General features: G+C 33.8%; 2 protein-coding genes and 1 long non-coding RNA gene across 3 annotated transcripts in view; 2 read left to right on the top strand and 1 right to left on the bottom strand.

Moving 5' to 3' along the window:
- LOC127835533 (uncharacterized) overlaps positions 1–20,550 on the top strand; it is a 34,960-nt gene extending 14,410 nt beyond the window's left edge. The window contains exons 6-9 of the mRNA XM_052361969.1: positions 13,824–13,937; positions 18,982–19,067; positions 20,103–20,329; positions 20,493–20,550. Coding sequence (XP_052217929.1) covers positions 13,824–13,937; positions 18,982–19,067; positions 20,103–20,329; positions 20,493–20,550 — 485 coding nt within the window. The remainder of the gene's footprint in view (positions 1–13,823; positions 13,938–18,981; positions 19,068–20,102; positions 20,330–20,492) is intronic.
- LOC127834354 (uncharacterized) lies at positions 1,731–5,290 on the top strand. The gene is made up of 3 exons (XR_008027876.1): positions 1,731–2,895; positions 3,075–3,219; positions 4,330–5,290. It is a non-coding gene; the product is annotated as an uncharacterized LOC127834354 (long non-coding RNA).
- Positions 20,551–22,254: 1,704 nt separating the features above from the next.
- Positions 22,255–24,818, bottom strand: LOC127835532 (uncharacterized). The gene is made up of 5 exons (XM_052361968.1): positions 24,190–24,818; positions 23,736–23,871; positions 23,132–23,203; positions 22,945–22,998; positions 22,255–22,345 (listed from the first exon to the last, which is right to left on the bottom strand). Exons 1-5 carry the CDS (start codon positions 24,254–24,256, stop codon positions 22,255–22,257), a joined length of 420 nt encoding a protein of 139 aa, XP_052217928.1. The 5' UTR covers positions 24,257–24,818.
- Positions 24,819–27,468: the final 2,650 nt, after the last annotated feature.

Here is a 27,468-nt window from a genome sequence, read left to right as displayed (position 1 = left end):
CCGAGTCAGAGCAAGCTTGCACGTCATCTGTTGTGGACATCCGTGTCAGAGCTAGCTTGCATGTCCTCCGTTGTGGACATCCGTGTTAGTGCTAGCTTGAACGTCCTCTGTTGTGGACATCCGTATTAGTGCTAGCTTGCACATCATTCATGTGGACATCTGTGTTAGAGCCAGCTTGCACGCCATGTGTTAAGAACATCAGTAAGATATAGCTTGCATCTCATTTCTTGTGGACATTAGAGTCAGAGCCAGCAAGGAAATCTCTGTTGTGGATATCTGTCTTGAGCCAGCTTGCACGTCATCTGTTGTTTACATCCTTGTATAACCATCTTGTACATCATCTGTTGTGGAAATCTGAGTCAGAGCCAGCTTGCACATCATCCGTTGTGGACATCTCTATATGATTTTACTCTTCGCAACAAATTGACACGGTGACTGTATGCGTTGCAACCTAAAGCTATTCCTATTGTTGTGTTGAATAAAAATATTGTTTCATTAAAATATATTTTGTTGGATAATTTGTATGTTGAGTTGTATTGTTTGGTCATTGTAAAGTATCAAGTTATTTAAAGACAAGAAAAATCTCATCTTTCATCATGTTTTATATTAAAATTCGTGAACGCTAGTGAAGGTACAGTTTAAATGTTTAAAAGCAATTGTTAGAGGAGTGCTTGTATTTCATTGCAAAGTGAATATCACCTTGTCACCTTGTCTTTATGCTGACATATAAAACGAGAAATAGTAAACTGTCGTTTTTATAATTATCCTAATATGGGTTTGCATATCAGGACTTGTATGTTCAGATGAAAAAAATGCCATAGTTTTTCTGTTTATATTTTATTCCTGCTGAATGGTTGATAAAGTTAAGTTTTTGATGACTTGTTTTTTTTGTAGTATTATTTTTAAGCAAATTTTGCTGTAGCATTTTTTTAGATGAATGCTGTACAAGATACTGTCAATCAACATTATATTGTTTGTGTATGAATAGATAATATAAGTTGTATAGCCGTTTGCCTTCCACCATCTCCGATTCTAGTTAGACAGTTGCAAGTTACTTGCATTAGTATGAACATCGTTTCTATTAAAGCCAGGCTGCATTGATTAAAGAAAACCTTAATTCGGTTTCACCGGGATTCCATCCAGGGGCTTCTTGAGTAAACTTCTTTACCACTGGGCAATTCTATGAAATGAAATAATTACATACCAAATTTAAAGATGCTATGGCACTTTGACGGGAAGTCTTAAAATGACGGAAGAATAATTGCTGTTGAGTTATTATTAACCTTTTCCTGCTCTTTGGCAAAGTTAAAATGGCTACATGCAAACATCATAAAACCAGAACAGCCTGCGAGTAACTCGCAACTGTTCAGGTTTAATGCCATTTGCTGCTCATCAGTATCCTTGGGTTGGAAAGCCATTAAAACTTTAATTTAGTACCTTTCTTACTAGATTAGATTTATTCTTGAATACGTCTTAGTGCGTTGTTAAGTGGTAAAGGGTTAAAATTCTCATTTTTTTTTTTATAATCTTTGGTTTATTGAACATATATGAGCCTTGGTATTTGAAAAGGGGGTAAAATGCTGTCGGCACTGGCTTATCTGGAACGCACATGCTTTAAACCTCTTTTTCACAGAGCGAGACTCATATGCATAAGAAAGCTCATTCAAATAATACAATTTATATCTGAATCTTTTATTTAGTTGCAATGCCATAAAGCTTCGTGAAAACACAAACTTTGAATCAAAGAAGCATAAACATGTGTATTACACATTAAATCAACTTCCATTTTATTCCATACACTTTTTCGACATTTTGTGACATGTTGGAAAATTCTGTCAAAGCTTTTTATTGCAAATTCATTAAACATAAATTTGTTACCTTGGGAAACCCAAAGGAATCCAAATTTTACTAGTCATAGACTTTCCCAAATGCAATTGTTCCTGAGAAGTATTTTTCTCTAGGTGGCAAAATTACTAAGCAAGTGACATGACGCCTGGAAGACGATCGCTCCGCCCACCTAATCACGTGACCAGGCGTTTAGAAAACATAGACAAGCTAAACGCAAAATGGCGTCTATGATAAGGTTGAGCGATATTCCCGATGATTTTGTTGAACATTTTTTTGCCGTATAGATGCTCTCTACGTCAACGAATTCAAGGAAGAAAATTTGCTAATGAGTCGTACATTCTGTCCGAATTTTTAGGGGAAATAATGATGAAATCGACGTCAAATCCCGTATTTTCAGAAGTCAACGAAAGGGAGAGGATCCCCATACCGTGCATTTCTCGATGTCCAAAACTGCAATTACGATCGCACATTGTAGTTGTAAGGCAGGGTAAGTTCTTAACTATAGTTACCGGAAACATATTGATGTTTGTTAATATACTGTTATAACATAAATAATCACTTCATATGAACGACAATTCGCGCATGTATCAATAGGCATATGATATGGCAATTTTTCTAGTTGTTGACTTAAAACACCCGATCTTGATTTGAAATGATTATTATACTTGTTATATGTATAATGATCCTTAGATTCACAAATATAGACACGATGCATTTTCAATCTGTATTCCTTATAATCAGTTATATTAATATTGTTAATATGTATGTCATCATTAATTTAGATGTATTATTTGCATTGTTATTTATGTGCAGGATTGTTGGAGAATGCTCTCATCTGCTGGCAGTGGTGTGAAAGTTAACAGACTGGATTTTAGACGGCCTTACTGCTGTGCCAAGCCGGCCGTCAAGCACCTCATGTCCGCAACAGTGGGACAAGCCGAGAGGATCTAAGATCAAGGCTGAACCGGTCTCTACCATGGTTTTCTCTCGGTCTTCCAATGTGACTAGGCAGAAGAGACCTATGACCGCAATCTTCATTGACAACAGGTTGTTATTATGTTGAATTTAACACAAAAATCAAAATAACATAAAGACAGAGACTTTTATTCAAAATTGATAACATACTATGGCATAAAAACAGTGTACAATTAATTGCAGCAAATATGTTATATTCACTACAATAAAAATACAAAAAGCATGTAATTCACATATTGTTACTTTTTCAGAAAAATCCGGCTTACAGAAAAAGATATGAGTTTACTGGCATCACTTAATGACACACCACTGGGGTACCTGGCCTGCACTCAAGATCAGACCATACTTACAGACAAAGGGCCTCAAGCTGTTGTCTTTAGCACCCTATCACATCAGGTAACAAATATATTAGTCTTGCACAAGGAAATGCATGAATCATGTTAAAAAGCAACAACAGAACCATATTTGGTTAATGGCTGGAAACAGGCTAATGTCAATTCTATGGTCAACAATTATATTTTTTTAACCCGAGAAATGCCACGCTCTACGTGAACACGGTGTCTTGTTATTTTCCTTGTCGGTTTGACATCACTGTCCGACATTGACCTGATCCTGGAGGAAATTCGGGCATGAACAATTTAAGTCCTAATTTTTCAACCTCCTCTTAAAATAAAAAAACTTTATTCACCATAATTCCATCTCCTTTCTTTATTTTGCCACAGTTTATCAGTTGTTGCAGCATATCCAGGAGTCCACATTGACTTGCCATTTATTTATCTGATATGCCACCAGAAAATAACATGGAAATACATGTGAAGGAGCCCCTAGGGTCTATTCCAACTATTCCTTTCAAAGTTGTGGCTGATTTGTAGTCGGAGTAGCATTGACTTTGTGTATGTAATGATGATGGCCTTTCCAGTTTTAATTCGGTTAAAGAGGTTATTGGAGTATAAGAAGTGTGTCTGGAAAGTTAATCCAATTTCTAAATAGAGCACCTGCATCTTGAGGGTTGATGTTAAAGAGACTCGCGATGTGCTTGAACTGCAGGTTCAGTCTTAGTTTTATTAGTGTTAACAGGATTTGATCTTCCAATTTCATATTTTTTATACTGGAAATTGTTCTAGGAACATCAAACGGGCATTCATCAATATTTGGGACAAGGAATTGGAAAATAGCCAAGAATTTCATATAAACAAATCCGGTGTAATATTGGAAGTTGTTTTTCCCCTTAACTTTTTAAAGTTTTGCATTGAATAGAATTGTCCATTAGAGTTCTGAGACTTCAATGCTGTATTAATCTCTTCCCTTAGTGAAATATTAACCCTTGAAAATTCCTCTTTATTAAGAATTTGTTTGGCCATTTGTTGGTGCAAAATTGCCTGAACAGCTTGCAGATGTTGTTTCAAGGCGATGTTTTCGGCTGTTAAGGCCAACATATCCAGAGCCAAAACATCTGAAAGCAGACAAACACAACGTTATTTAATAGAAATAGTATTTGCTTTTCAGATACCACGTATCCAGCAAGTAGATGACATGTTATGTCAAAGAGAAGCGTGTGGCTACCATGAACTCCCAGACCAATAAATATAAATGTGAACATTATCAGTCAACATTGTAACAACGTGGAAGCATGTGAGTGTTACAAATGAAGAAGCCCGGGCCATAGAGTTAAACAAGCGTGACCAGTGCTCCAGTGCTGTATGGGCTGCTGAACGACAGAAGCGTTCAACAGCCTCAAAGTTTGGAAGAATAATGCTGAGAAAAGCGCCAATGAATGAAAATATCATAGACAGCATCACAAAGGCAAAAGCATTTTTATCAGCAACCACCAGCTATGGAAAAGCAAATGAACTCATAGCATAAAAATATGTATCGAAAAAAGACAAACAATCATGTACATGACTGCGGCCTATTTGTTAACCAGGAATTCCCATGTATAGGGGCCTCGCCTGATGTCAAAGTATGCGGCAGCGGTGAAACCGGTATTTTCGAGATTAAGTGTCCGTTTTCAGTTCGCAACATGGCATTTTTAGATGTTTTCGACAAAACAAATCCAAGAAAAGATTTTTTTTAAATCTCAGATGGTGAAAACATTAGCTTAAATAAGGCACACCAGTACTTGTTTCAAGTTCAGGGACAGTTGCTTGTTACAGGTGCAAAGTTTTGTGACTTCGTCACGTACACAAGACAAGACTTGCATATTATGCGAATTTTGCCCGATAAAAAAACAATTGAAAACATACTTTTTAAAATGTATGATGTGTACAATAAATATTTGTTAAAGTAGTTACCTGTTGTAGCATCAGTTTGGGTCCCGGCAGTGTGAGAATGTTGTTAAGGCTCCGCATTTTCTTTCTGTTCACTGTAAATAAAAGCTATGTATGATTGTGTGTAAGAAGTGAATATCTGTGCTTGACATTTATTGAATCCTATTTAATTTATAATATACTAAATTATTGGTTCCAAATTAGCGCATTTTATTGTTTACACCGTTGTTTACTTGTTATGAAAATAAAAAAATATGTATTGCAATTGTGTTTGGTTATCTACCTGTTATTTATTTCAATAAAAAGATTTCTTCTTTTCTTTTGTGGTGCTGTGTCAGTAACCAATAGCCTCTTTAATTACCATCTGGCTGGTGTGACCGTGTGACCCAATGTGTCTGCAGGCAATGGTTCAGGGAACTGTGCTGTTGGTTTTCCTTCTTGAAAGTGCTGCAACGAAACGCATAATTTAATATATGTAATAGGGAAGGCTTATTTACTTCTGACGAAAAATTTCTAAATAACTACTAAATAAACAATAAATGTATGCATATTGCATGTTTACTATTTGCGCGAATAATTCTGTTGAATTGGTAGAAATAATACTGATGCTGCGTATTCACCTTGTAAATGATACAAGTCCACCATTTTCAATAAACATTAAAACCTGATATGTGTCATAAAAATGGCCGTGTTTACAACACTACAAATAAGGAAGTGCTGTCAACACTGCCTGTTTATTTTGATATTACGCCAAATTACATCATCTATGAAAGTTAGAACAGTACTCCTAGCACAAAATACTCATTCAAGGGTCTGTTTACACGCAAACAAACCTACACCGAATAGATAATCGAAGGGTTAAAAGTAACAAAAATACCTTTGTGCAGACGAACATATTGTAATTGTCGTTGACAGTGTCGACGTTCAGTTGTTCGTGGGGACGACCGCATGCCTTTATCCATCATTTACACTTCTCAATATCTTTTTTTGGCTTTGAAAACGATTTAAATTCAATGCCACCAACTAATCAGTCAGGATATCGATTGTCCGAGTTACATTATTCCCATTTACACCGTTTAACCATTTTAATCAACGTTGTTTCAAGAGATAAACAAAAGAAACTCGATGAAATAAAAGTGAACCTAGACACAGATTGTCTAGTAAATGGCGGACAATTCGTTGCTAACTAGCGCGCCCGATTAATCGATCGCTAATTGGTAGATCAATTCTTAGATAAGGATTTGATTGACAGGCGGCGTCATGTCAATTACTTTTTGAGCTAACGGTAGAGCTAATGCGTGCAACACCCATTGACAAATTATCAAATATACACTGTAATGTCATTGTTCACGAAACGGATCATGATATAACATAATACAGCAGTTTGTACTATAACAAATTAAATGTTGCTAAAAAAAGTAGAATGTTCTAATTATGGACATTTTATTCTGTTAATAATGCTATCTTGCAAACATTACAAATCAATAAAGCATGTTTAACAATAGCATAACTCTTTGACTTTTAATTATCTTTTCCAGTATTTTTACCTTCACAAAATTCATTGTGCCACCAACACCATCCTACAAAACAGGTTATGGCTTCCAATTGTTAATCAACTTTTAAGCATGAACACAGGCACAAATATCGCAGTATCTTTTGCAAATGATTAAAATTTCCATGGCCTCCATCAGGAACAATAAGATTTCTTGTCAGGCGGTATACTGAATCTTCGAGAACATGGTGATCATGCGGAAGATTTTCCATTTAATGCGCCACTGGGCCGTTCCTTTATGCACGTTCAGTATGCACAGAAATTGGCCATCCAGGGCATATGTCCAAACATTTCAAGTGACAGTCACAGACTGCTTGAAGAACTAAACTGCTGATAAACAAGAACCTCTGTTTGGATGTTGGAGCAGGACATGCACTGTGGGTTCCATCAACAGCCCCTACAACGCCAAGCATTCCACATCGTTGATGAAATGCATCGGCAATGATCTTCAGCTCATAACAATATTCTGGAAATCTGATGTACTGCTCCATCACTGCTGACAAGACAATACATGTTGAAATGACTGTGTTGAGTACCTGAAATAAAAAAAAGTATAATTAAGTAAATAAATAAGTACCGCCGTCCACGGACATTTCATTTTTCTTCATTAGCCACCCCCTCAAAGTCCTGGACTGCGTCTTTGCTCCAGGTCCGCCCCGTCCGTCCTCTACGCTGGTAAATCCGCTGTCCAGCTGGCTGCTCCCGTCCCACACGTGGCGATTATAGTGGCCACCTTAACCACCATATCTCCATCCTCTACGGACAATTAGAGTTCCGCTTGGGGTTCTGGGAGACAGCGAAGCCCCGTTCCACTCCTGGCGGTTAAAGTGGCAACCCTTAAACCACTGCATCTTCATCTCCTACGGACATTCCGCTTGGGGAACCCCGATCTTTGAGTTCTGGGAGACAGCGAATCTAGCAGAAGAGAGGACGTCCGGCTCGAAGGATGACGGTGCACGCTGGATTTGCAGAGCCGCCCGCAGTAGTTCCACTATCCGACGCTCCTCAGACAGTGTAGTTGCTGTTCTGCCCCTGTGACCTTTAAGGAGAGCTGTGTTACGCTATTATAACATAATACGCAGTGGGCTATTTTCATTAGGCAACGAGCGTATTCCGGGATCAGTCTATTGAGAACCATTTCCCAGCAGACACCCCCCTCCCGTTGTACTACCAGAAATCAGACAAGCGCTATCAACTAAATTACGCAAAAGACGCATGATAGTGTTTTGCAATATAGACATCCCATTGTTGATCAGCAGTCGTTTTTTTCATTAATATTAATAGCCTCAAATTTGGAATTATCTGTGCTGCGCAAATAAAAATACCACTTGACTGACGTGGCAAATAGTAAACTATTTTAATCTTTCATAAACTTCCTCTTCCTCGACACGTATTATGTTAAAATGGTGTGTGCTTTTTTTTCTTTTTCTATATACGATCCGTTCATAAATCATTCCTTTTTAACACTTTCATATCTTGAACAATTCCATTTAACACGATATTCATATTATGTGTCAATATGTAAATGACTGTAGTTCAAGAACTCAAACGGATGCGGCAGTTATCAGGTTTTGGGTCTCTTACAAATCCGGTTTGCAAAACTTGCTTTAAACATTAGTTGTTCGCTTGCGATCAACTAATAAACGCTCTCGCGATAACTCGGTGAACTGGAATTTCAAATTAACCAGAAATATCTTAAACGAAGATATTCGGCGATATAATTATGGTATGTTAATAAATTCTATTTTTGAATAATTCAACAAGATTAATTATACCATATTGACCAATTTATTTAGCATTAGCGCGATGAATTCCGATACTATTTAAAATCGATTCAAATAACAATGTCCGACAAAGCACTAAAACAGGTCTGTTCGAAGAACGCGCGTATAAATATTTAAAATATGTACGAATAATTTGCGTGTGGTGGGTTGTCGAATATGTTTTCATTTAATTTATGTTCTGTACCGATAGATCTACGATCATTTATATCTAATAATGCGAAATAAGCAAAGAAATCTGGCGTGAAACCCCGTAATCGATTTTCGTGTGATGCTATTAAGAAATATGCAAAAAACGAAATTCGTTATTTTAATCTCTTGATATAACTCTTTATATTTCACCAACACCAACCACACTCACCGCCGCATATCTTTTTAAAGATATTTCTTGTTGATATTATTGTGTTAGAAATATGTTTAAAGAAAACTTATATTAATATTAAAACCAGCTTTTCGCATCGATGGCAAACTTCGCATTTTGACTCGTTACTCGATCTTTAAATCGTCCGGGAATGATATAATGGACTATCGATAAACGTTGATTACACAGTATTGCTTTCAAGATAAGAAAACAAAAACTACCGAAATAGTATAGTCTCACGATAAAACGGAAATCGTTTAATTATCTTGCATCAAATATTTGCTGTACTCGATCCGGCGTTTGACTTCAATTTTGTATCGATAAGTATTGTGCTTGGATGTTCCATTTATAAGAAAAAAAGAGAGATTGAAAGACCCGTGTCTTGCAAAAACGGGTCTTAACCCATATGCGGCAAGAGTAGCTATAACCCAGCCTGCGCATCTCGCAGTTTGGTACGGAGATACCTGATGAGACCACGAAACCTTCTGCCACGCTGGCCGAAACGTCTTAAGACCCATTTTCGCAAGACGCGGCTATGAAAGTATAATGCGTCTAAATGAAATATAAATACACAAAAGATTTCGATATCGAAAAAAATAAACACATAATAAGTCATGTGAGAACACATGATGATATGTCCCACAGTATAATTTTCATTTACGAACATTTATAGTGTGGTTTGGATATACGTGCACTTAATAACACGCATTTCATGCGTTAAACATGCGACTAACAAGTGACAGAACACAAAAATATTAAATCTTTATTTTAATTTTATTATTTAAAAACGTAATTGTTCTTTATTTCAAAGTCAGGATTTACGTGAAATATCTGACTTTAGATATTTCTTATTCAAACTTACCTTCATCTTTGTAATTATTAGTGGAGTTTGTGTGAATTCTGTATCAACTGATTAGAGATTGTAAATCAATCTCATTTTCTTCCTTAATGTGTTTGCAAAACCTCACCACTGTAGACATTAAAATTAAATTAGATCTGTTTTTGCTTTTTTCGTGGCCGTTCGATTGGCCTACGTTAAAAAAAGTCGAACTTCATGTCCTGTGACTGTTATATTAAATGCATTCAAAGACAGCACATTTGCAGTACTTTCAACTCTTTGATTGCAATTTTAATCGATTAGGTAATAAGTTTTACTATCTGTTTTGATGTGACTATATTTAAGCTTTTACAAGTAATTTGTTTTTGGACAAACGTATCAATCCCATTCCAGTGGTTATATTCAAGTTCTGAAAATAATTTACTTAAAAATCTTCAATTATTTGTTTAAACTGTATTGTGAAATTCTGCTTTGACATTATAATGTAATAAACATTAACTGGCTCCACACAATTATTATTCAACCTTCTTATTGAAGCTCATAAACCCTTCTTCTTGCATACTTATATAAAATATTAATTATTTAGGATAAGACTATTAATATCAGTCATGTTAAAGCCTCTGCTCCCGACCAAAATTGTTCGACAGGGAATCTCAGTGCATTTTTGCACATTTGTAGGTTAACATTTCAAGAGCATTAATGTCGCCCTTGATTGCAAAAGTCTTATTGTAAAGTTTTCAATACTTTGTTTAACAACAGAGTAAACATACCTGGGTCCGTATTCACCAAACAATTCTTAGACTTAAGTCTAAGAATAAAGAAAATTCTTTAAATTAGAATATTCAATGATTTCTTTAATTTTGAGTCAAACTCTGCAGTAAACATCTTTATCTATATTATTCTTCATATAGAACATTTTGTTAATTACATAATCACCAGTGGAGGCCTGTATATATTCTAACACTGAACACATTTTTCTTGGTTCAAAGTCTATTCTTTATTCTTAAGTCTAAGAATCGGTTGGTGAATACGGGCCCAGTAAACAATCGATTTTATTAAAAATGTGATTGTTGTCAATGTGGTTTTAAACAATACATGAAACTTAATAAATTTGTTCAGAAAAGTTAGGTGCGATGTATTTTGATGATAATGTTTTATGTGTTGCCGTCATGTTTGCAAAAGGCCAGCAATGTACGTATCACGTAGACATCGGAAAGTATATCCTAGGACATTTTTACAAAAAAGTAACGCTTTAGTAGTAGTGTGTCTTTATAATTTATAACGTTTAATGTTTAAACGATTTCAAATGGATATGATATTCAATGTAATTTTGTTTTAAAATAAAGAAAGCAATCTAATCGACATGATCCCGAATAAAACCCCAACCAAAAATACTGGTTCCATTGGTAAACTACTTACGTTTTGTTATCTATAAATATTGTTGTAGCATATTATCTGCTGTTCACAATGAATTAAGAACTCGGATATTAAATTAAACAAGCAAAGTATAATAAAAACCTTTTTTCTCTTGATTTTTATTCTGTTGATGTTTATTCTGCTGTTTTTTATTCTGTTGATTTTTATTATGTTGATGCTTATTCTGTTGATGTGTATTCTGTTGATGTTTATTCTGTTGATTTAGTCTGTTAATTGTTATTTTGTTGATTTTGGTAATAAATCATATCAGAATAAGAATCTGCATTTTCGATTTGTCATTGATTGTTAAGCAATTACAATAAGTTATGAGGGCAAAGTGTTAAAATTTAATTAATGATCTCACAACGATAAAAACAAAGAATGAATATATAATCTTGGATCAGTTACGTATAAAAATAATTCAAGTGGAAATATGGAAATTCATGTAAGTCACTTAAGTCCTCCACAACTTACTCTTGGCCATCTTTGTGAGCTCTATGATGGGTCAGGACTGACATAAATATTGTTACACTATATCTCAAGATACATTATTAGAAGAGTAGTTCCTCTAACCCGTCAGCTAGTATTGTACGATAACAGTAAGGCATCACACACAACACTTGTTAAATGATAAAAACAGGGATCGCCGCTTCGGAATGGTCAATGTAAAGCAGTGGGGTTGAAACTTAATCAGGTTTGAAGGGTACACAGAACTCATTATTAAATAAGAATATAACAATAATCATATAACAAATAAGTTGAGTTTTAATATTGGCTTACTCAAAACATTATAATATTTATATTAAAGGTACTATGTCAACTAAACTCTAAATGCCATTCGTTAAAATTGGTAGGTTGGTTTTAAATAGCCCCTATAAATATAATATACATGAATTGCGACATGGACTAAGTGGGATGATCGTTAGCGGTTGACAAGACGCGTCCAGACGAAGCGCATACCTCTGTTAGGAACTAGGATTGTTTTAACTTACCTGTTAACGTATAATATCAGATCATAAATTACAAAAAAACGACCAATTACCAACAAATCTTATCGAGGTCATTATACATGTAGAATATAAACAAATATCAAAGAAATCAAATCTAAGGTTTTGATTTTTGTAATATATAGATAATACCATACATAGGAAATAAACGGCGGCACTGATCTTAGTCTTGCCAAACAGCGCGTAATGCTTGATTCCATGATATTTCTTTAATGAGGCTTCTATACAGATTAAAAAGAATTGTTTCAATTGTCGTTATAACAGATTTTTTATTAGCTTTAAATGCTGATTTTGTAGGAACAACAAAGTATCCAGGTTTCAGGACAATCATGATTTATTTTCACAGTAAAATAATAATGTCATTATGATTTTTCAGCTATGCTTGAGGAATTGGAAAGACGTACAGTGTTAAAGATGTTTTTTAAGATAAATTAACACTGTGTGACTTGAATTGTTTATTTATAGCAAGTCCTGGTGTTATCCGCTGATAATGTTTCAGGCTTAATCACATTGAATACATTAGGAAAGTCTTAAATAAATAGAGGATATTTGTTGGATTCGGTGAATTATCGATTTTAATTCACGAGTGATCATAGAAAATAATATTTTCTATGATTATGAGTGAATTAAAATCGATATTCCACCGAATCCAACACATTTTCTTTTTATTTCATGCTTTTTCCACAGTTAATATACATTGTTAAAGAGTTTAACTAAATAAAAAATTTCGCTGGGATAATGACGTCATTTCGGCAAAAATGACGACATTTCTCAGTCAACAGTGAACATTATCGACAATTTTCACTGTTAATTTGTACTGTTTGAAACAGTGAAATTATCAGTTTTAATTCACTGATATTTCTCTATAAACCACCGGAAAGCATGAAATGAATTGTTCAAGATTTGAAAAAAATCCTTGTTCATTCACTTTATTAAACGTCAAGTCGAATAAAATTATTGTTAAGAATGCTTATAAAAACACCGAAGGCTACCCCAGGGAAGGTACCATACTGTATAATAGCATTTATTGATTGTAGAAATTTTAATTTATAAAACTTGTTTTACACGATACTTCGATTATCAACATCAATATTTGATGATCAGTTTGTCTGACAGCAAAATACGGCCTCTTAGACGTTCACGTTTTAGTGCTCATGGTGAGCATTTGATATACCGTGAGATACGGACGCAATGACTGTGTCACATTTATCATATGAACTTAAGCGCTTAGAGCTTTGATCATGCCTCTGGTGTAAAAACTGGTGACGCCCTTGGAGAACATGATACATATAGAAAAGTGACATTTTATAAAATATCTTTAATGATAGAAGTGTAAATGTTGGTAGATAACATCGTTTAGTGGACCTCTACAAAGTTTGTTTGATTTTTATCCCTGTAGTAAAAAGAAGCCCAAAACCAGGGGTCTCTAGTATACGTTTGAGCTGTAGTCAGTCTGGTGAGCCTTCGAGGATCTGAGCAGCGTCGATATTTGTTTAAGTGCAGTTTACTCTTAACACCACGATTATCTTACTCTCCCAAATGCATCAGAGCACATTAGGTATGTTGCAAGTACATTTGGCATCAAGGTCAACCAAAAATTTACGTAGAACATAAGCTCCGCGTTAAAAAGTCATGAGAAAGATTTCCTGCAATATGTGAAACATTCTGAAGAAAACATGTTCAGTCATAAATTCATAATGTTATTGGTGACATGGTTGGTGTTGTTCTTGCAGATGCAAGACGCAAAACTGTTGAAACGATCGAACTGTGCCCGTGAGATTTCCTCATGGACAGGATTTGTTTAGAGAATGCGAAAAACAAAGAATTTCGTGTAGTTGTCGGCATAGATAATTATCATCATCTTTGCAAAAAGTACGCTAAAATACTCTGCCGTACAGACTGCAGCAGCTCGTGATAATTTTACTCACGTAATTCATACGCTAGAATGCCAACTGCCAATGTCGGAACCAGTGAAAGATCTGGATTTCGGAATTTTTAAGACACAACATACTCTGGAATAAGCATTTTGTCGAAGTCTTCATGAAAAACATCATCGAGGATGGCCTAGAACAAGAACCAGTTTCAACACTTGTGATTGAGCGTTGCAAACAAAGACTACAACACATTTCCACGTATCCATCATTTGATAATATACATGTAAATGATGAATATTTTTTATTGTGGAATTATAATGATGCGTTGCGAGAAGTGTTGTTCATTGAGCAAAGAATTTTTTGTCTTTGTCGGCATAGATAATTATCATTATCTTTGCAAAAAGTTCGCTAAAATATTCTGCAGCAGCCTATCTCGTGATTATTCTACTCGCGTAATTCATACGCTTGAATGCCAACTGCCAATGTCGGAACCAGTGAAAGATCTGAATTTCGGAATTTTTAGACACAATATACTCTGGAATAAGCATTTTGTCGAAGTCTTAAATACATTATCGAGGATGGCCTAGAACAAGAATCAGTTTCAACACTTGTGATTGAGCGTTGCAAACAAAGACTACAACACATTTCCACTTATCTATCATTAGATAATATAGAAGATGAATGTCATAAATTGTTCAATTTGTCGGAGGTGTTGGGAGAAGTGTTGTCGAAAATTAAGTAAGCAAAGGGTACCGTTTTATAAGACGTGTTGTTAAAGTTAGAGCTTTTGTTGTTTTCAGTATCAATATACAAATGTCAGTATTAATATCATAGAATATATATATATATATATATATATATATATATATATATATATATGTGTGTGTGTCAATCAGTTTCAAAAACAGATCTGCTCATTCTATTTGTTCATTTGGTGACAAAAGGTTCGCGTTCCAAATGCCAGTCAGTGTTGATCTTGATCATGTATATCTCAAAAATGAATGGAATGTGTAAACAGGCAGATTTTGCTTACATATATCAATATGATGTTGCTCAATTTGATAACAGTCTAAACTCTTATGACGTTCACGACATGTGATATGAATACTGAAGCTAGGTGCTGCATTTAATTTATCTTCAATCATAAGATGCACATATTTACATACGTGTATGCGTTTATAGCTAGTGGATGCATATTGCATACAATGGTTTTAGTGGCTATCATAAATCCTACTTCTATAATGAACATGAATATGTGCATTTCCATCATGAACAATTCTATATAGGCTATATCAGTGTACTAGACATCTCCTTAATATATTGACAATAATAGTAAAATATGTGTGTGTTCTAGTCATTTTAAGTCGTTTAAGTTGGTACATACATTCGTTAGGACAAGTTTCTACAAATTGAATTAAAGGAATGTTTATTTTATATTTATAAAAAGTTACACATTTTTACAAAGATCAGGTTTTTTTTTACAAAGCTGATGTTATTGTTTTTAATGTAAATTCATACATGTTTTGACGGGCGTTTATTTTGTGTGTTCTATCGTGGAAGAAAACATTGTTTTGGCTGAAATATATATCTTTATTAATGACATTATATATAATTAATATATCAAAAATGTAAACTCTTTGAAAGTACAGCATCGAGTGTACTTAAATATATCAATACTATTAATACACAAATACAAGTAATTCATGATCCGACGGTGATTATTATAATACAAACAATACAAATACAATTGACACGACCCTTACATAATCAAAATACTAAAACATAATAACATGAAATATATATTTATTAATGAAAGTATATATAATTAATATATAAAAGATATAAACCTTTGAAAGTTAAGGATCGACTGACAGATTTTAGATGCACGAGATCGATATTGAACCTATTAGTGCATGGGAAAATTGAGGAGTAATCTGAGTATTAGTCAAACTATAAACTCGAAACTGTATGTATTAGATGAATTGAGTTAATTTCACCTTGAGAAAAACGACTTACGACTAAATTGAATAAGCAACTAATCGACGTTTACATTAAGTATCAAAATATCTACAGTTGTAATCCCTTAGAAAAGTCGTGATTTACTATTAATTGATTAATTAAAATCAATATAATACAACACAACACCGAATAGTAAATTATTAATTCAATACACTTCATAAATTATTTTATAATGAAAATGATCTGTAACACATGTACATTATCCATCACGATTTGTGTGATTAAGAGCTATTTTATTGAATTACTTCAATCATCTTGGTTGGTATTGTACATGAGTGATTCAACAACTATTTCATTTTATTGTTTAAAATAGTAGCTTTATTCTATAGTTTGATGTATCATGTATATAAAGTTTATTTCTTTGTTTAATTGTGAAAAATATCAGCAGAAGTCAGTCTGCAAAAATTGGAGACTTGGCTGAAATGAGATACAGCATGTTTGCATAATTCATTTCTCAAAAACTGTAAAATGACTAATTTATTGAATTGCTGTTTGAACAGTTCAATATTTACTTTTCTGTGCTTTGTGTAACTTGTTTAAGTGAATGCATGCTTGTTTTAAATACTTGCATTTTCATAAATTTGTCGTTATTTAACTTTGACATAATCCCATAGCATTCCTGATAAATTGAACAATTAAAATAATTTTATAACATATTTCGATGCTGTTAATGTATTAAATCGTAGAAAATCGGCGTGAAGGGTACTACTGTTCACCAAATCAATCTACACGCATTCTCGGCGAGGAAGAGTTTGCGGCGCGGAAGAGTACACTTTACATAATTTGTTTGCATATTGAAAGTAGTGCACTTCAAATGTCTTCATGAGGCCACCCCCTCGAAGTCCTGGACTGCGTCGCTGCTCCAGGTCCGCCCCATCCGCCCTCTATGCTGGTAAATCCGCTGCTCCCGTCCCACTCCTGGCGATTTTAGTGGCAACCTAAACCACTATATCTCCATACCCTACGAACAATTAGCGTTCCACTTGGGGAACCCCGAGCCTCGAGTTCTGGGAGACATCGAAGCCCCGTTCCGCTCCTGACGATTACAGTGGCAACCCCTAAAACACTATATCTTCATCTTCTACGGACATTCCGCTTGGGGAACCCCGATCTTTGAGTTCTGGGAGACAGCGAACCTAGCTGTAGAGAGGACGTCCGGCTCGAGGGATGACGATAAAAGCTGAATTAGCAGAGCCGCCCGCAGAAGTTCCCCTATCCGGCCCTCCTCAAACGGTGTAGTTGCTGATCTGCCCCTGTGATTTTTAAGGAGAGCTGTGTTACGCGATTATAATATAACACGCCGTGGACTATTTTCATTAGACAACGAGCGTATTTCGGGATCAGTCAATTGAGAATCTCTGAACATTTCCCAGCCAAATCAGATCCCGCCCCCGCTGTACTACCAGAAATCAGTCAAGCACTATCAACTAGGTTACGCAAAAGACGCATGATAGTGTATCGCAATCTAGACATCCCATGGTCGATCAGCAGTCGTTTTATCTTTTCTGATCTATGAAAAGCCTCAGATTTGGAATGACCTGTTCTGCGCAAAAATACCACTTCACTGACGTAGCACATAGTAGACTATTTTAATAATTTATAAACTTCCTCTTCCGCGACACGTATAGTTTAAAAAAATGTTGTTGTTTTTTTGTCTTTTTCAATGTACGATCCGTTCAAAATTATTCCATTTAACACGATATTCATACTATGTGTCAATGTGTTAATGATTATAGTTCAAGACCTGAAACCGCGCAGCGAACTCTTTCACGGCGCAAATGCGGAAGTTATCATACTTTGGGTCTCTTACAAATCTGGGCCGGTATTCATAAAGCACCTAAGGTGAAAATTACCTAAGGTTACAAATATTTTCCTTAGTTTTATGCGTTTTTTCCCTTAACTTTGCGAAATTCCCTAAGTTTGTATTCATAAAAATCTTAACCTTAGGAAAATCCTTAGGACTGTTATTTTTCCCTAAAAAGTTAAGGTTCGTACATAGCTGCCTTAACTTATCGACTAAATCCTTAAATATGGCGACAAAACAGACGATATTTTCATTTTACAACCATTTCTGCGTTTAATTTTCATAAAAAATAAATGTATTTTTTACTTTTGATGTTCGATGTTTAAGACTACTGTTATATCACTCACAATCGGTATTTACGCATACCGGAACTTCATAACAAATATGGCGGATCAAAATATACACCAACTTATTTGATCAAATGTCTGTGTTTGTTTGGTTCAAACGATGTCTGGGTGTATGATAACGTGAACCATTCTTTTGTTTTTGAAATAAGTCATCAAAAGATTCGGTATGCTTTTCGTACATCCGGACTGTTCACCATTTAAAATCGAACTAGAAGTTGACGTCGAAGAATGAGATGATTTTTAATTTTGTGTTTGGGCAGCGTTGGAACTGGATTAATAAAAATCATTATCCAGTGGAAATCCCATCTGTCCGATATATTGACCCATGGTCCTGGGAGCATGAATCTTACTTGTGTCAACCTTGATGATTAGTGTCAACTGGCCAGCCTTTATTATTATATTAGTTTCATCAAACAGGTACTGTTTATCTATAGTAATCTATGTTTAGTTTTACATGACAACATCTGCTGAATTGTAAACCATTTTATTGCAGAATGCCAAGAAGAAACTTCCGTGAACGTGTAGATGTCTTAGATAAATTAAATAACACTGAATTAATTGAAAGATACAGATTTGACAGAGATGGAATTTTATTTTTAAACCAGCAGCTTGAGCATATTATATCTCCCACAACTCAAAGACACCACAGTCTCAACAGCATTGAAAAAATATTATTAACACTGCGCTATTTTCCCTCATCAAGCATACAACTTAATGACGGTGACATCCATGCCGTAAGTCTCTCGGTCGATTACTGCAGTAATCGATGCCCTGACACTGCCTGAAATTGTGAGGCAATATATTTGTCTGCCCACAACTTTATGGGATGTCAGACAACAGAAAACGGACTTTTTTAATGTTGCTGGCTTTCACAACGTTATTGGGGTTGTAGATGGAACACATATACAGATACAGGCACCAACAGTTGATGAACCCCAATATGTCAATAGAATCGGGTACCACTCCATTAACACACAGGTAAACTGTATATGCCATGCTCCTAGAAAGACTGCTTTCATATAAACAGTGTATATTATAGTATAATATAATACATTACATCGTGCGTGTTTTCTACTTTAGTCAGTCCACACATTGGCTGCATTACATGAGGACCACTTATTATATATATCACATCTATTTGTCATTGTAGCTTGATTGGTCATTGTTGGCTCGGTAAGTATTAACTTGCATGTACCTCGGGTACTCACTTAAGTATACGTACATGTACCTCGGGTACAGAAAATATACTTAAACGTACCCAGTCAATATTATACTGTACCCGAGTTGTATTTCCGCCTAAAACAGATGTAGTAAAACGTGCTATCGATTACAGTTAAACGATATTCAATTGTTCATCTTAAGCAAACTTCTATTTAAAAAAACTGCATCAACATGCCTTTTGAGTATTAGTTCCGATAATATAGAGGCCATTAAACAGAAAATTGACATAAATGCGAACACAATTAATTAAAAAAAATAGTTGACAACCACCGATTTAGCGTAAAAATTCCCTGGTACATTTTAGTATATTTACAATACCGGGGTACTATGTTAGTTTACTTAAGAGTACCCGGGTACATGTGAGAAGTACCCAAGCCGACAATGACCAAAAGAGCGTCATTGTATGTAGTTGCTTATAAAAAAATATTTACATTGACGTGCATACATGAACTACAGTAACAGTAACATACTTGCATATCACTTGGACTTCAATATTGATATGTATTTTTTGTGAATGTTCAGCTTAAAAAAATACAAACATATTTTAATTTGTTAGAAAAATCATTCATCGCTGGTGTAGTTTAAATTCTCAACTAAAAAATATAATTTATAGGTGTTTGGGTCATATAAAAATAATTTATTGAAAGGTTTAACTCCTCAAACTTCAATTTTTCCATTATTTATTAACGCCCTGCCAATAGTAATAACTGATATACATATTTAATTCGAAAATTATTTTCAATGACAATTGACTTTGTGTACATTTATACACATTACTGTTTCTTTTGACAGATCATTTTTGATGCTAGCTACCATATTAGAGATATTGTTCCAAGATGGCCAGGTTCGGTGCATGATGCCCGAATCCTTCGTAACAGTGGAGTGTACCAGTTCATGGAGGACAACGTTGAGCAAGAAAGACACCAATACTTGCTGGGGGATTCGGGCTACCCCTGTAAACGCTGGCTTTTGACCCCATTTTTACGGCCTGATGGTGAACATCAACTTAACTTCAACATGTATGAACCAAATTACAAATTTTTGGATAACATGGCTATAAATATATATCTGTTGGTCGATAAAGATATTCGAAAATATTGCATACACTGCACATGACTAACTTTTAACCCAGTAGTACTTATTGGTTATATAAACTTTATGTTATTTCTTGTTATAATTCAGTGCTCATAAACGAACCAGGTCTGTGGTGGAGAGGGGGATAGGGCAGCTGAAACGATGATGGGGTGTGCTTCATGGGGAGATAAGAATGCAGCCACTCAAAGCATGCAAGTATGTTCAGTTTGGAAACGGTCAGATCCATGGTGTTTTTAACAACTAACTGTGCCACCAACTTTAAACACCCTTTATTGTATGAAGTTAAAATGCACAGTAAATTGATCTCAAATAGTTAATTATAAGCATGTCATTTCATAATTTTTAAAGAATTACATGTTTTGCAGCACCCATTTGACAAAAAAGTAGAAGCTGCTTGTTTAAATAGAACACTTTCATCAAATTTGACAAATTTACTTTGCTCTTTCTCTATGCATACACACCAGATTCTGAACTGAACTACAGTTATTATTATTAAAAGTAGTAGCATAAGTATTATTTGCATTAGATTTTAACAAATACAAGTACTATAAGTTACACAGTACAATAATTCAGAAAAACTTCTCTGTATTCAACAATAACCTAGTAATCCCTTTGTATGCATGTATTTTTAAACCAAAATATCACCACGTGTTGATTTAGAAACAAAATGTGTCACTGTGTTACCATATGTTCATGTTTCAAATATATAAATTGTTAAAATAGTCAATGTTTACATGAAATGAATTAGAACAATATATACCCTGACAAATTGTGTAAAATACTGGCTCCAATAACTAAAAATTTAAATTAAATTTCAGGATCATTTTGTGTTGTGGTGTATTGCACAATATCTGCAAAACTAGGAACATTCAAATGGATGAAGTGAACATTGAAGAACTGCAAGACCAACTGGAACATTATGCTGGGCTTGAAGATGGTCTTCACTACAGGAATGTTATTGCAAACACATTTTTCTAAACTGTTGCTTTTATACCTCTAGTATGCCAGTATATATATATATATATATATATATATATATATATATATATATATATATATATATATATATATATATATATATATATATATATATATATATATATATATATATATATATACTAAACATGCATCTGTAAGTTTATATAAAAGTATGTATTGGAGAAACACAAAAACTTAACTTGTATATGGAAATGATAATCATTTTCATATACAAGTTTTTGTGTTTCTCCAATACATACTTTTATATAAACTTACAGATGCATGTTTAGTATGTGTAATATAAATATACTGGCATACTAGAGGCATAAAAGCAACAGTTTAGAAAAATGTGTTTGCAATAAAACACAAAAAACTTGTATATGGAAATGATTATCATTTCCATATAAAAGTGTTTTTGTTTCTCCAATACATAATTCATCATCATTGATATATATTAACAATAAATTGTTGATGCAATAATAAATGTTACTGTTCATACATATACTCTAGTGTGAATAGTGTGGTAAATATACATGAAAACAAAGGTTTAACTTCTTTCAACAAAGCAAACTTGCATACTTAATTTAAATAATTATTTTAGCATTTGTGACATTTCAAACTTACTGCCTACAATTAGTCCAAAAATCATAAAAAAACATAAAGTTGATGAAGTTCATGAACAGGAATAAAACAAATAATAGAATTATATTATGTCTATTTTATCAAAAATTAAATTATTATGTTGTTATGAAGATAAAGTATAGTTATATTTAAGATAAACTAACCTTAAATATAACTAAACTTTATCTTCATAACAAAATAATAATGTAATATTTGATAAAATACACATAATATAATTATACTATTTGCTTTATTCTTCGCCAAGTCGCGCCAACTGGGCCTTGTACAGTCTAATTTGTAGTTCCATCTTTCTCTTCTTCAGAACATTCAGTTCGTTCAGACTGCAATGACTGCAACTAAATGGATACATTGTATTTTAAATATTGTATTTTAATTATTTAATTTTAATTTCATTCTCAAAAATAAAGTTGATATTTTTAAATGGCTTCTTTTTTGTTATAATGAAACATTGTAAATATTGATAGCACTACATGTTCAATCATTCATATTTTGCACATGCATATGCTATCTAGATCAATGTGTAGAATAATTTATTATATTTAAAAATACATTCATTTAAATCAATAATTACTATAAAAAAGACATGGTTCCGAGATGGCTGGGTTCAGTGCATGACGCACGAGTCCTCCGAAATGTAAATAATGTATATGGGTTTTACCTCAGTGACCTATTTAATGTGTCAACATGATATTAAAGGGACTTCTTTATAAAAATGGGTGTCTAATTCTTTTATTTTGTCTGATTTTGTTTAAAAATAATGTATGTTGTGTCTCATTTAGTTGAGGAGACATTGTAAAACTGTTTATAATGTTAGACACTATCTTATATTCAGTATATTACAATACTTTAACCTATTGAAAATATAAAGACAATTTACAGTTCAATGGTAATAAGTTGTGTATCTTTGAAAGTATTATACCATGTGGTAGCTGGTTTGACTGCAGAAACAGCATGTTCCCCATTTGTATCGAGTCTGTAAAAGTCAATAGGCTTTTTTTTAATTAGTTTGTGATATTCAATAAGTGTTTGAAACACACTGAACGAAAATTTAAATAAATTTAAGTTGTATTCTCATTAATACATGTATATCCAGTCCAAGAGTATACCTTCTTTTCACAGCTCTGTTGTCACATTGTTGTGGCGGTGCAGGTGATGGTGGTTCAACTGTTGTTGCTTGACTGTAATATATATTTTGTTTGCCAATGACCATTCTATATGCTTGCATTTTCTTTTGAACTACGCTAAGTACAAAATTAGATAGAATTATGAATATATTGTACTTATTGTTTGTATGCAACAAATACAAAACATGTTTTAAAATGGAACAACAAAAGAGTAATTGTAATTTTGGTGTTTTATATTTGTGCAATCACAATTTGAATTTCTTGTACGATTCTAATTATTGATCATTACTAGTAGTTGAAATAGAAAGCCAAGCTTTTGGAATGGGGCATTATTGTAAGTTTGTGTTTTAATACTTGTATTATGTTGTTAAGATACTTTTGCAATATTGGTTGTGTTCATGCTATTGGCCTTTTATTGCATTTTACTCCATAGTTTGCGATATTTTTAAATTATAAAAAATTGTCAAAGTACCTTATGTGTGTTTAAAAGAATAGATTTATGCCAGTTTTGTGTTTTGTGTATTGGTTTGTACCTGAATGGTGTAAAAGGTTGTAATACATTCCATAACAATGAATATTAAATTACCTTGTGTCTGTCAACTGGATAAAGGTTGTATCCAGGGTGAATGGGGCAACGCCTTGCACAGCCGCACTCTCCTTTCCAACAACTGCCATGACGGACTCAGTTATAATATCATATTTTGACTGGAAGGGAGCACTTCCTGTAATGTGTCAATATAAATGTAGGTTATGTACAGGCAGGAAAATTAAGTTGTTTTTTTCAGTTTACTAACATTAACATTTCTATATTAAATCTATTATTGCTGCTTTGAGAGAAGCTTTTTGGACTTGCATTTACATTCTGAACTTCCATTTTCACATTGACATCATATACAGGTAATTTATTGCAATTTATAATTTTTGAAAGCATTTTAAAATGTCATGTGGGGTGTATAGTATAAATATAAGTTTTTATAAAAGAATAAATAATATTAATGGTGTTACTACAAACATATTGGGGAAAAAAAATTAAGTTTCACCAGTCAAACTTAGCAGGCGCTGGTGATCATTATATATCCCCTGTGCTTGGAGACATTGTTTTCCCATTTTTTTTCAAGCTGGTCTGCTGTGCGATGTGGACCAGTGGTATTTGCAGAGAACATTTCTGCAACTTCAGCCCACATCTCATTCTTGGTTACCCTGGAAATCTCTGCATAAACAATAATAAAATGCTATAGCCAAGTAAAATGCCACATGACTTTTTGAGAGTACATAAATGTGCTCATGTATTTTTAGCTCGGCTGTTTTCGGAGAAAATCCAATGTATTGTCATAACCAGCTTGCTGTATCGTGTCGTCCGCGTCGTGCTAAAACCTTAAAATTTTGTTAAACTTTTGAACATTGGTTCTAAAATGAAAGTGCTTCCATCTACAACATTGAAACTTTATATGTAGCTGCACCTTGATGATTTCTACACGCCACATCCATATTTGGGTCACTAGGTCAAAGGTCACATGTCACTGTGACCTCTTAAAAAAAATTCTGACAATCTTTCATTTATTCAAATCTGTACCTGCAGCCGAACGTTGGCATCCGTTATGCGGTTCTCTTGTTATGTTAACATGACAACATTTTCAGTAATGAAGTAACAAATAGTATTTCACCTTGTAATTGACATCAACATTTGAAAATACAACTTGCATGGATGTAATACGTATTCGTGTTGGAACATGTATTCATTTTATAGTTGAACTTTTTTTTAAATATTTAGCAAATTCTTTTTAACAGAATAAGGCAATGAAACAATTATTACCATGTTAATTTAATTCTAAAACATTTTCAAATATATTTAAGAATAGACCTACATATTTGTTTCCCAATATGTATATATGAACAAAGGAGAATTATGATTAAAACAAATCATTAACATGTTTAAATAGTTTAGTTATAAAAAATCTATTTATATAAAATATAGTATTAATAAATTACTCACTGCTGGTAAACCTATGGATATTGTACTTGTGACGCGAAAGGCCCGTGTCTTTATATTCCTCGCCCATAAGCTGGGAAAGGAGAGAGTTTTCTTGCATAGAAAAATTAGGCGATCTCTGCTTTGCCATCTCAGCCATGATTATCGTCTGCGTTTACTTCCGGGTTTTTCCAATTGTGTACATGCTTATTGTTGTTGAAAACAAGGTCGACGAGAAAAGTATGTTATCGATTCAGAAATAATGTGGCAACTGTTTCGATACATACCGAATCCGTAAACCTCACATATATATCCTTTTTGTATCAATTACCCACCATTAACACTAGTAACACCCGTTCAATTTGATTACAACGTATTCCGCTAAACAATTGTCTGCCATTTTGCGACCTAATTATAGATTCGGTGAAGCGGTTACTAAAATAGTACGAATCGTCGCACAGACGAAATCGGATAATTTTGCCTTAGTTTTTAAGTTGAAATCTTACCTAAGTATTAACCTAAGGTTCTTTATGAATACGAAATTTAAGGAAATCCTTACCTTAGGAAAATTGTTTGATAACTAAGGAAATTTCTTCCTTAAACCTTAGGTGCTTTATGAATACCGGCCCTGGCTTGCGAAACTTGTTATAAACCTTATTTGTTCGCAAGCGAACAACTAATAAACGCTATCCCTTTGACTCGGTGAACTGGAATTTCATATTAACCAGAAATATCTTAAACGAAGGTATTCGGCGATATAATTATGGTATGTCAATAAATACTATTTTGTATTAATTTAACAAGAATAATTCCACCATATTGACCAATTTATTAAGCATGAGCGCGATGATTCCCGATACTATTAATAATCGAATCAAATAACAATGTCCGACAAACCACTAAAACAGGTCTGTTCGGAGAACGCGCGTATAAATATTTCAAATATGTACGGATAGTTTGCGTGTGGTCGGTTGACTTATATGTTTTCATTTCATTTCTGTTCTGTTTCTATAGATCTAATAATGCGAAATATGCCACGAAATCTGGCGTAAAACCCCGTAATCGATTTTCGTGTGATGCAGTTAAGAAATACGCAGAAAAAGAAATTCGTTATTTTGATTTCATTTATATAACTCTTTATCTTTCACCAACACCAACCACAATCAACGCCGTACATCTTTTTAAAGATAGTTCTTATTGATATTATTATGTTTAAAGAATACTTATATTAATATTAAAACCAGCTTTTCGCATCGATGGCAAACTTCGCATTTTGACTCGTTACTCGTTCATTAAATCGTCCGGGAATGACATAATGGCCTATCGATAAACGTTGATAACACAGTATTGGTTTCAATATGAGAAAAACAAAAAATACCGAAATAGTATAGTCTCATGACAAGACGAAAATCGTATAATTATCTAACATCAAATATTTGCTGTACTCGGTCAGTCGTTTGACTTCAATTTTTTATCGAGAAGTATTGTGCTTGGATGTTCCATTTAAAAAAGAGATGTTGAAAGACCCGCGTCATGCAAAAACGGGTCTTATCCCATATGCGGCAAGCGAAGCTATAGCCCAGCCTGCGCATCTTGCAGTTTGGTAAGGAGATACCTGATGAGACCACGAAACCTTGAGCTACGCTGGCCGAAACGTCATAAGAACCATGTTCGCATGACGCGGCTATGAAAGTGAAATGCGTGTTAATAAAATATTAAAATACCATATATTTCGATATCGAAATTTTTTTTAAACACATACGTAGTCATGTGAGGACATATATGATGTTATGTCCCATAGTATAATTTTTATTTACGAACATTTAAGAGTGGTTTGGATATACGTACACTTAATTACACAAATTTCATGCGTTAAATATGCGACTTACAAGTGACAGAACACAAAAGCAATTTTAATCTTTGGTTTTAATTTTATAATTTAAAAAACGTCATTGCTCTAACTTTATTTCAAAGTCAGAATATACGTGAAATATCTTTTTAAAGATAGTACTTGGTTAAACTTAGCTTCATCTTTGTAATTATTAGTGGAGTTTGGATGAATCATGTATGAAATTATGAGAGATTGTAAATCAATCTCATTTTCTTCCTAAGTGTTTTTGCAAAATCTCACTACTGTAGACAATTAAAAATAAATTAGATTGGCGTTTGCTTTTTATGGCCGTTCTATTGGCCTACGTTAAAAAACTTCATGCCCTGTGACTGTTACATTAAATACATTCAAAGAGAGAACAACTGCAGTTCTTTTAGCTCTCTGATTGCAATTTCAATCGATAAGGTGATGAGTTTTGCTATATGTTTGATGTGACTATATTTAAGCTTATACAAGCAA

Source organism: Dreissena polymorpha, chromosome 6 (assembly GCF_020536995.1).
Source record: "Dreissena polymorpha isolate Duluth1 chromosome 6, UMN_Dpol_1.0, whole genome shotgun sequence".
NCBI lineage: Eukaryota > Metazoa > Mollusca > Bivalvia > Myida > Dreissenidae > Dreissena > Dreissena polymorpha.
This window is presented reverse-complemented; position numbering and strand designations above follow the sequence as displayed.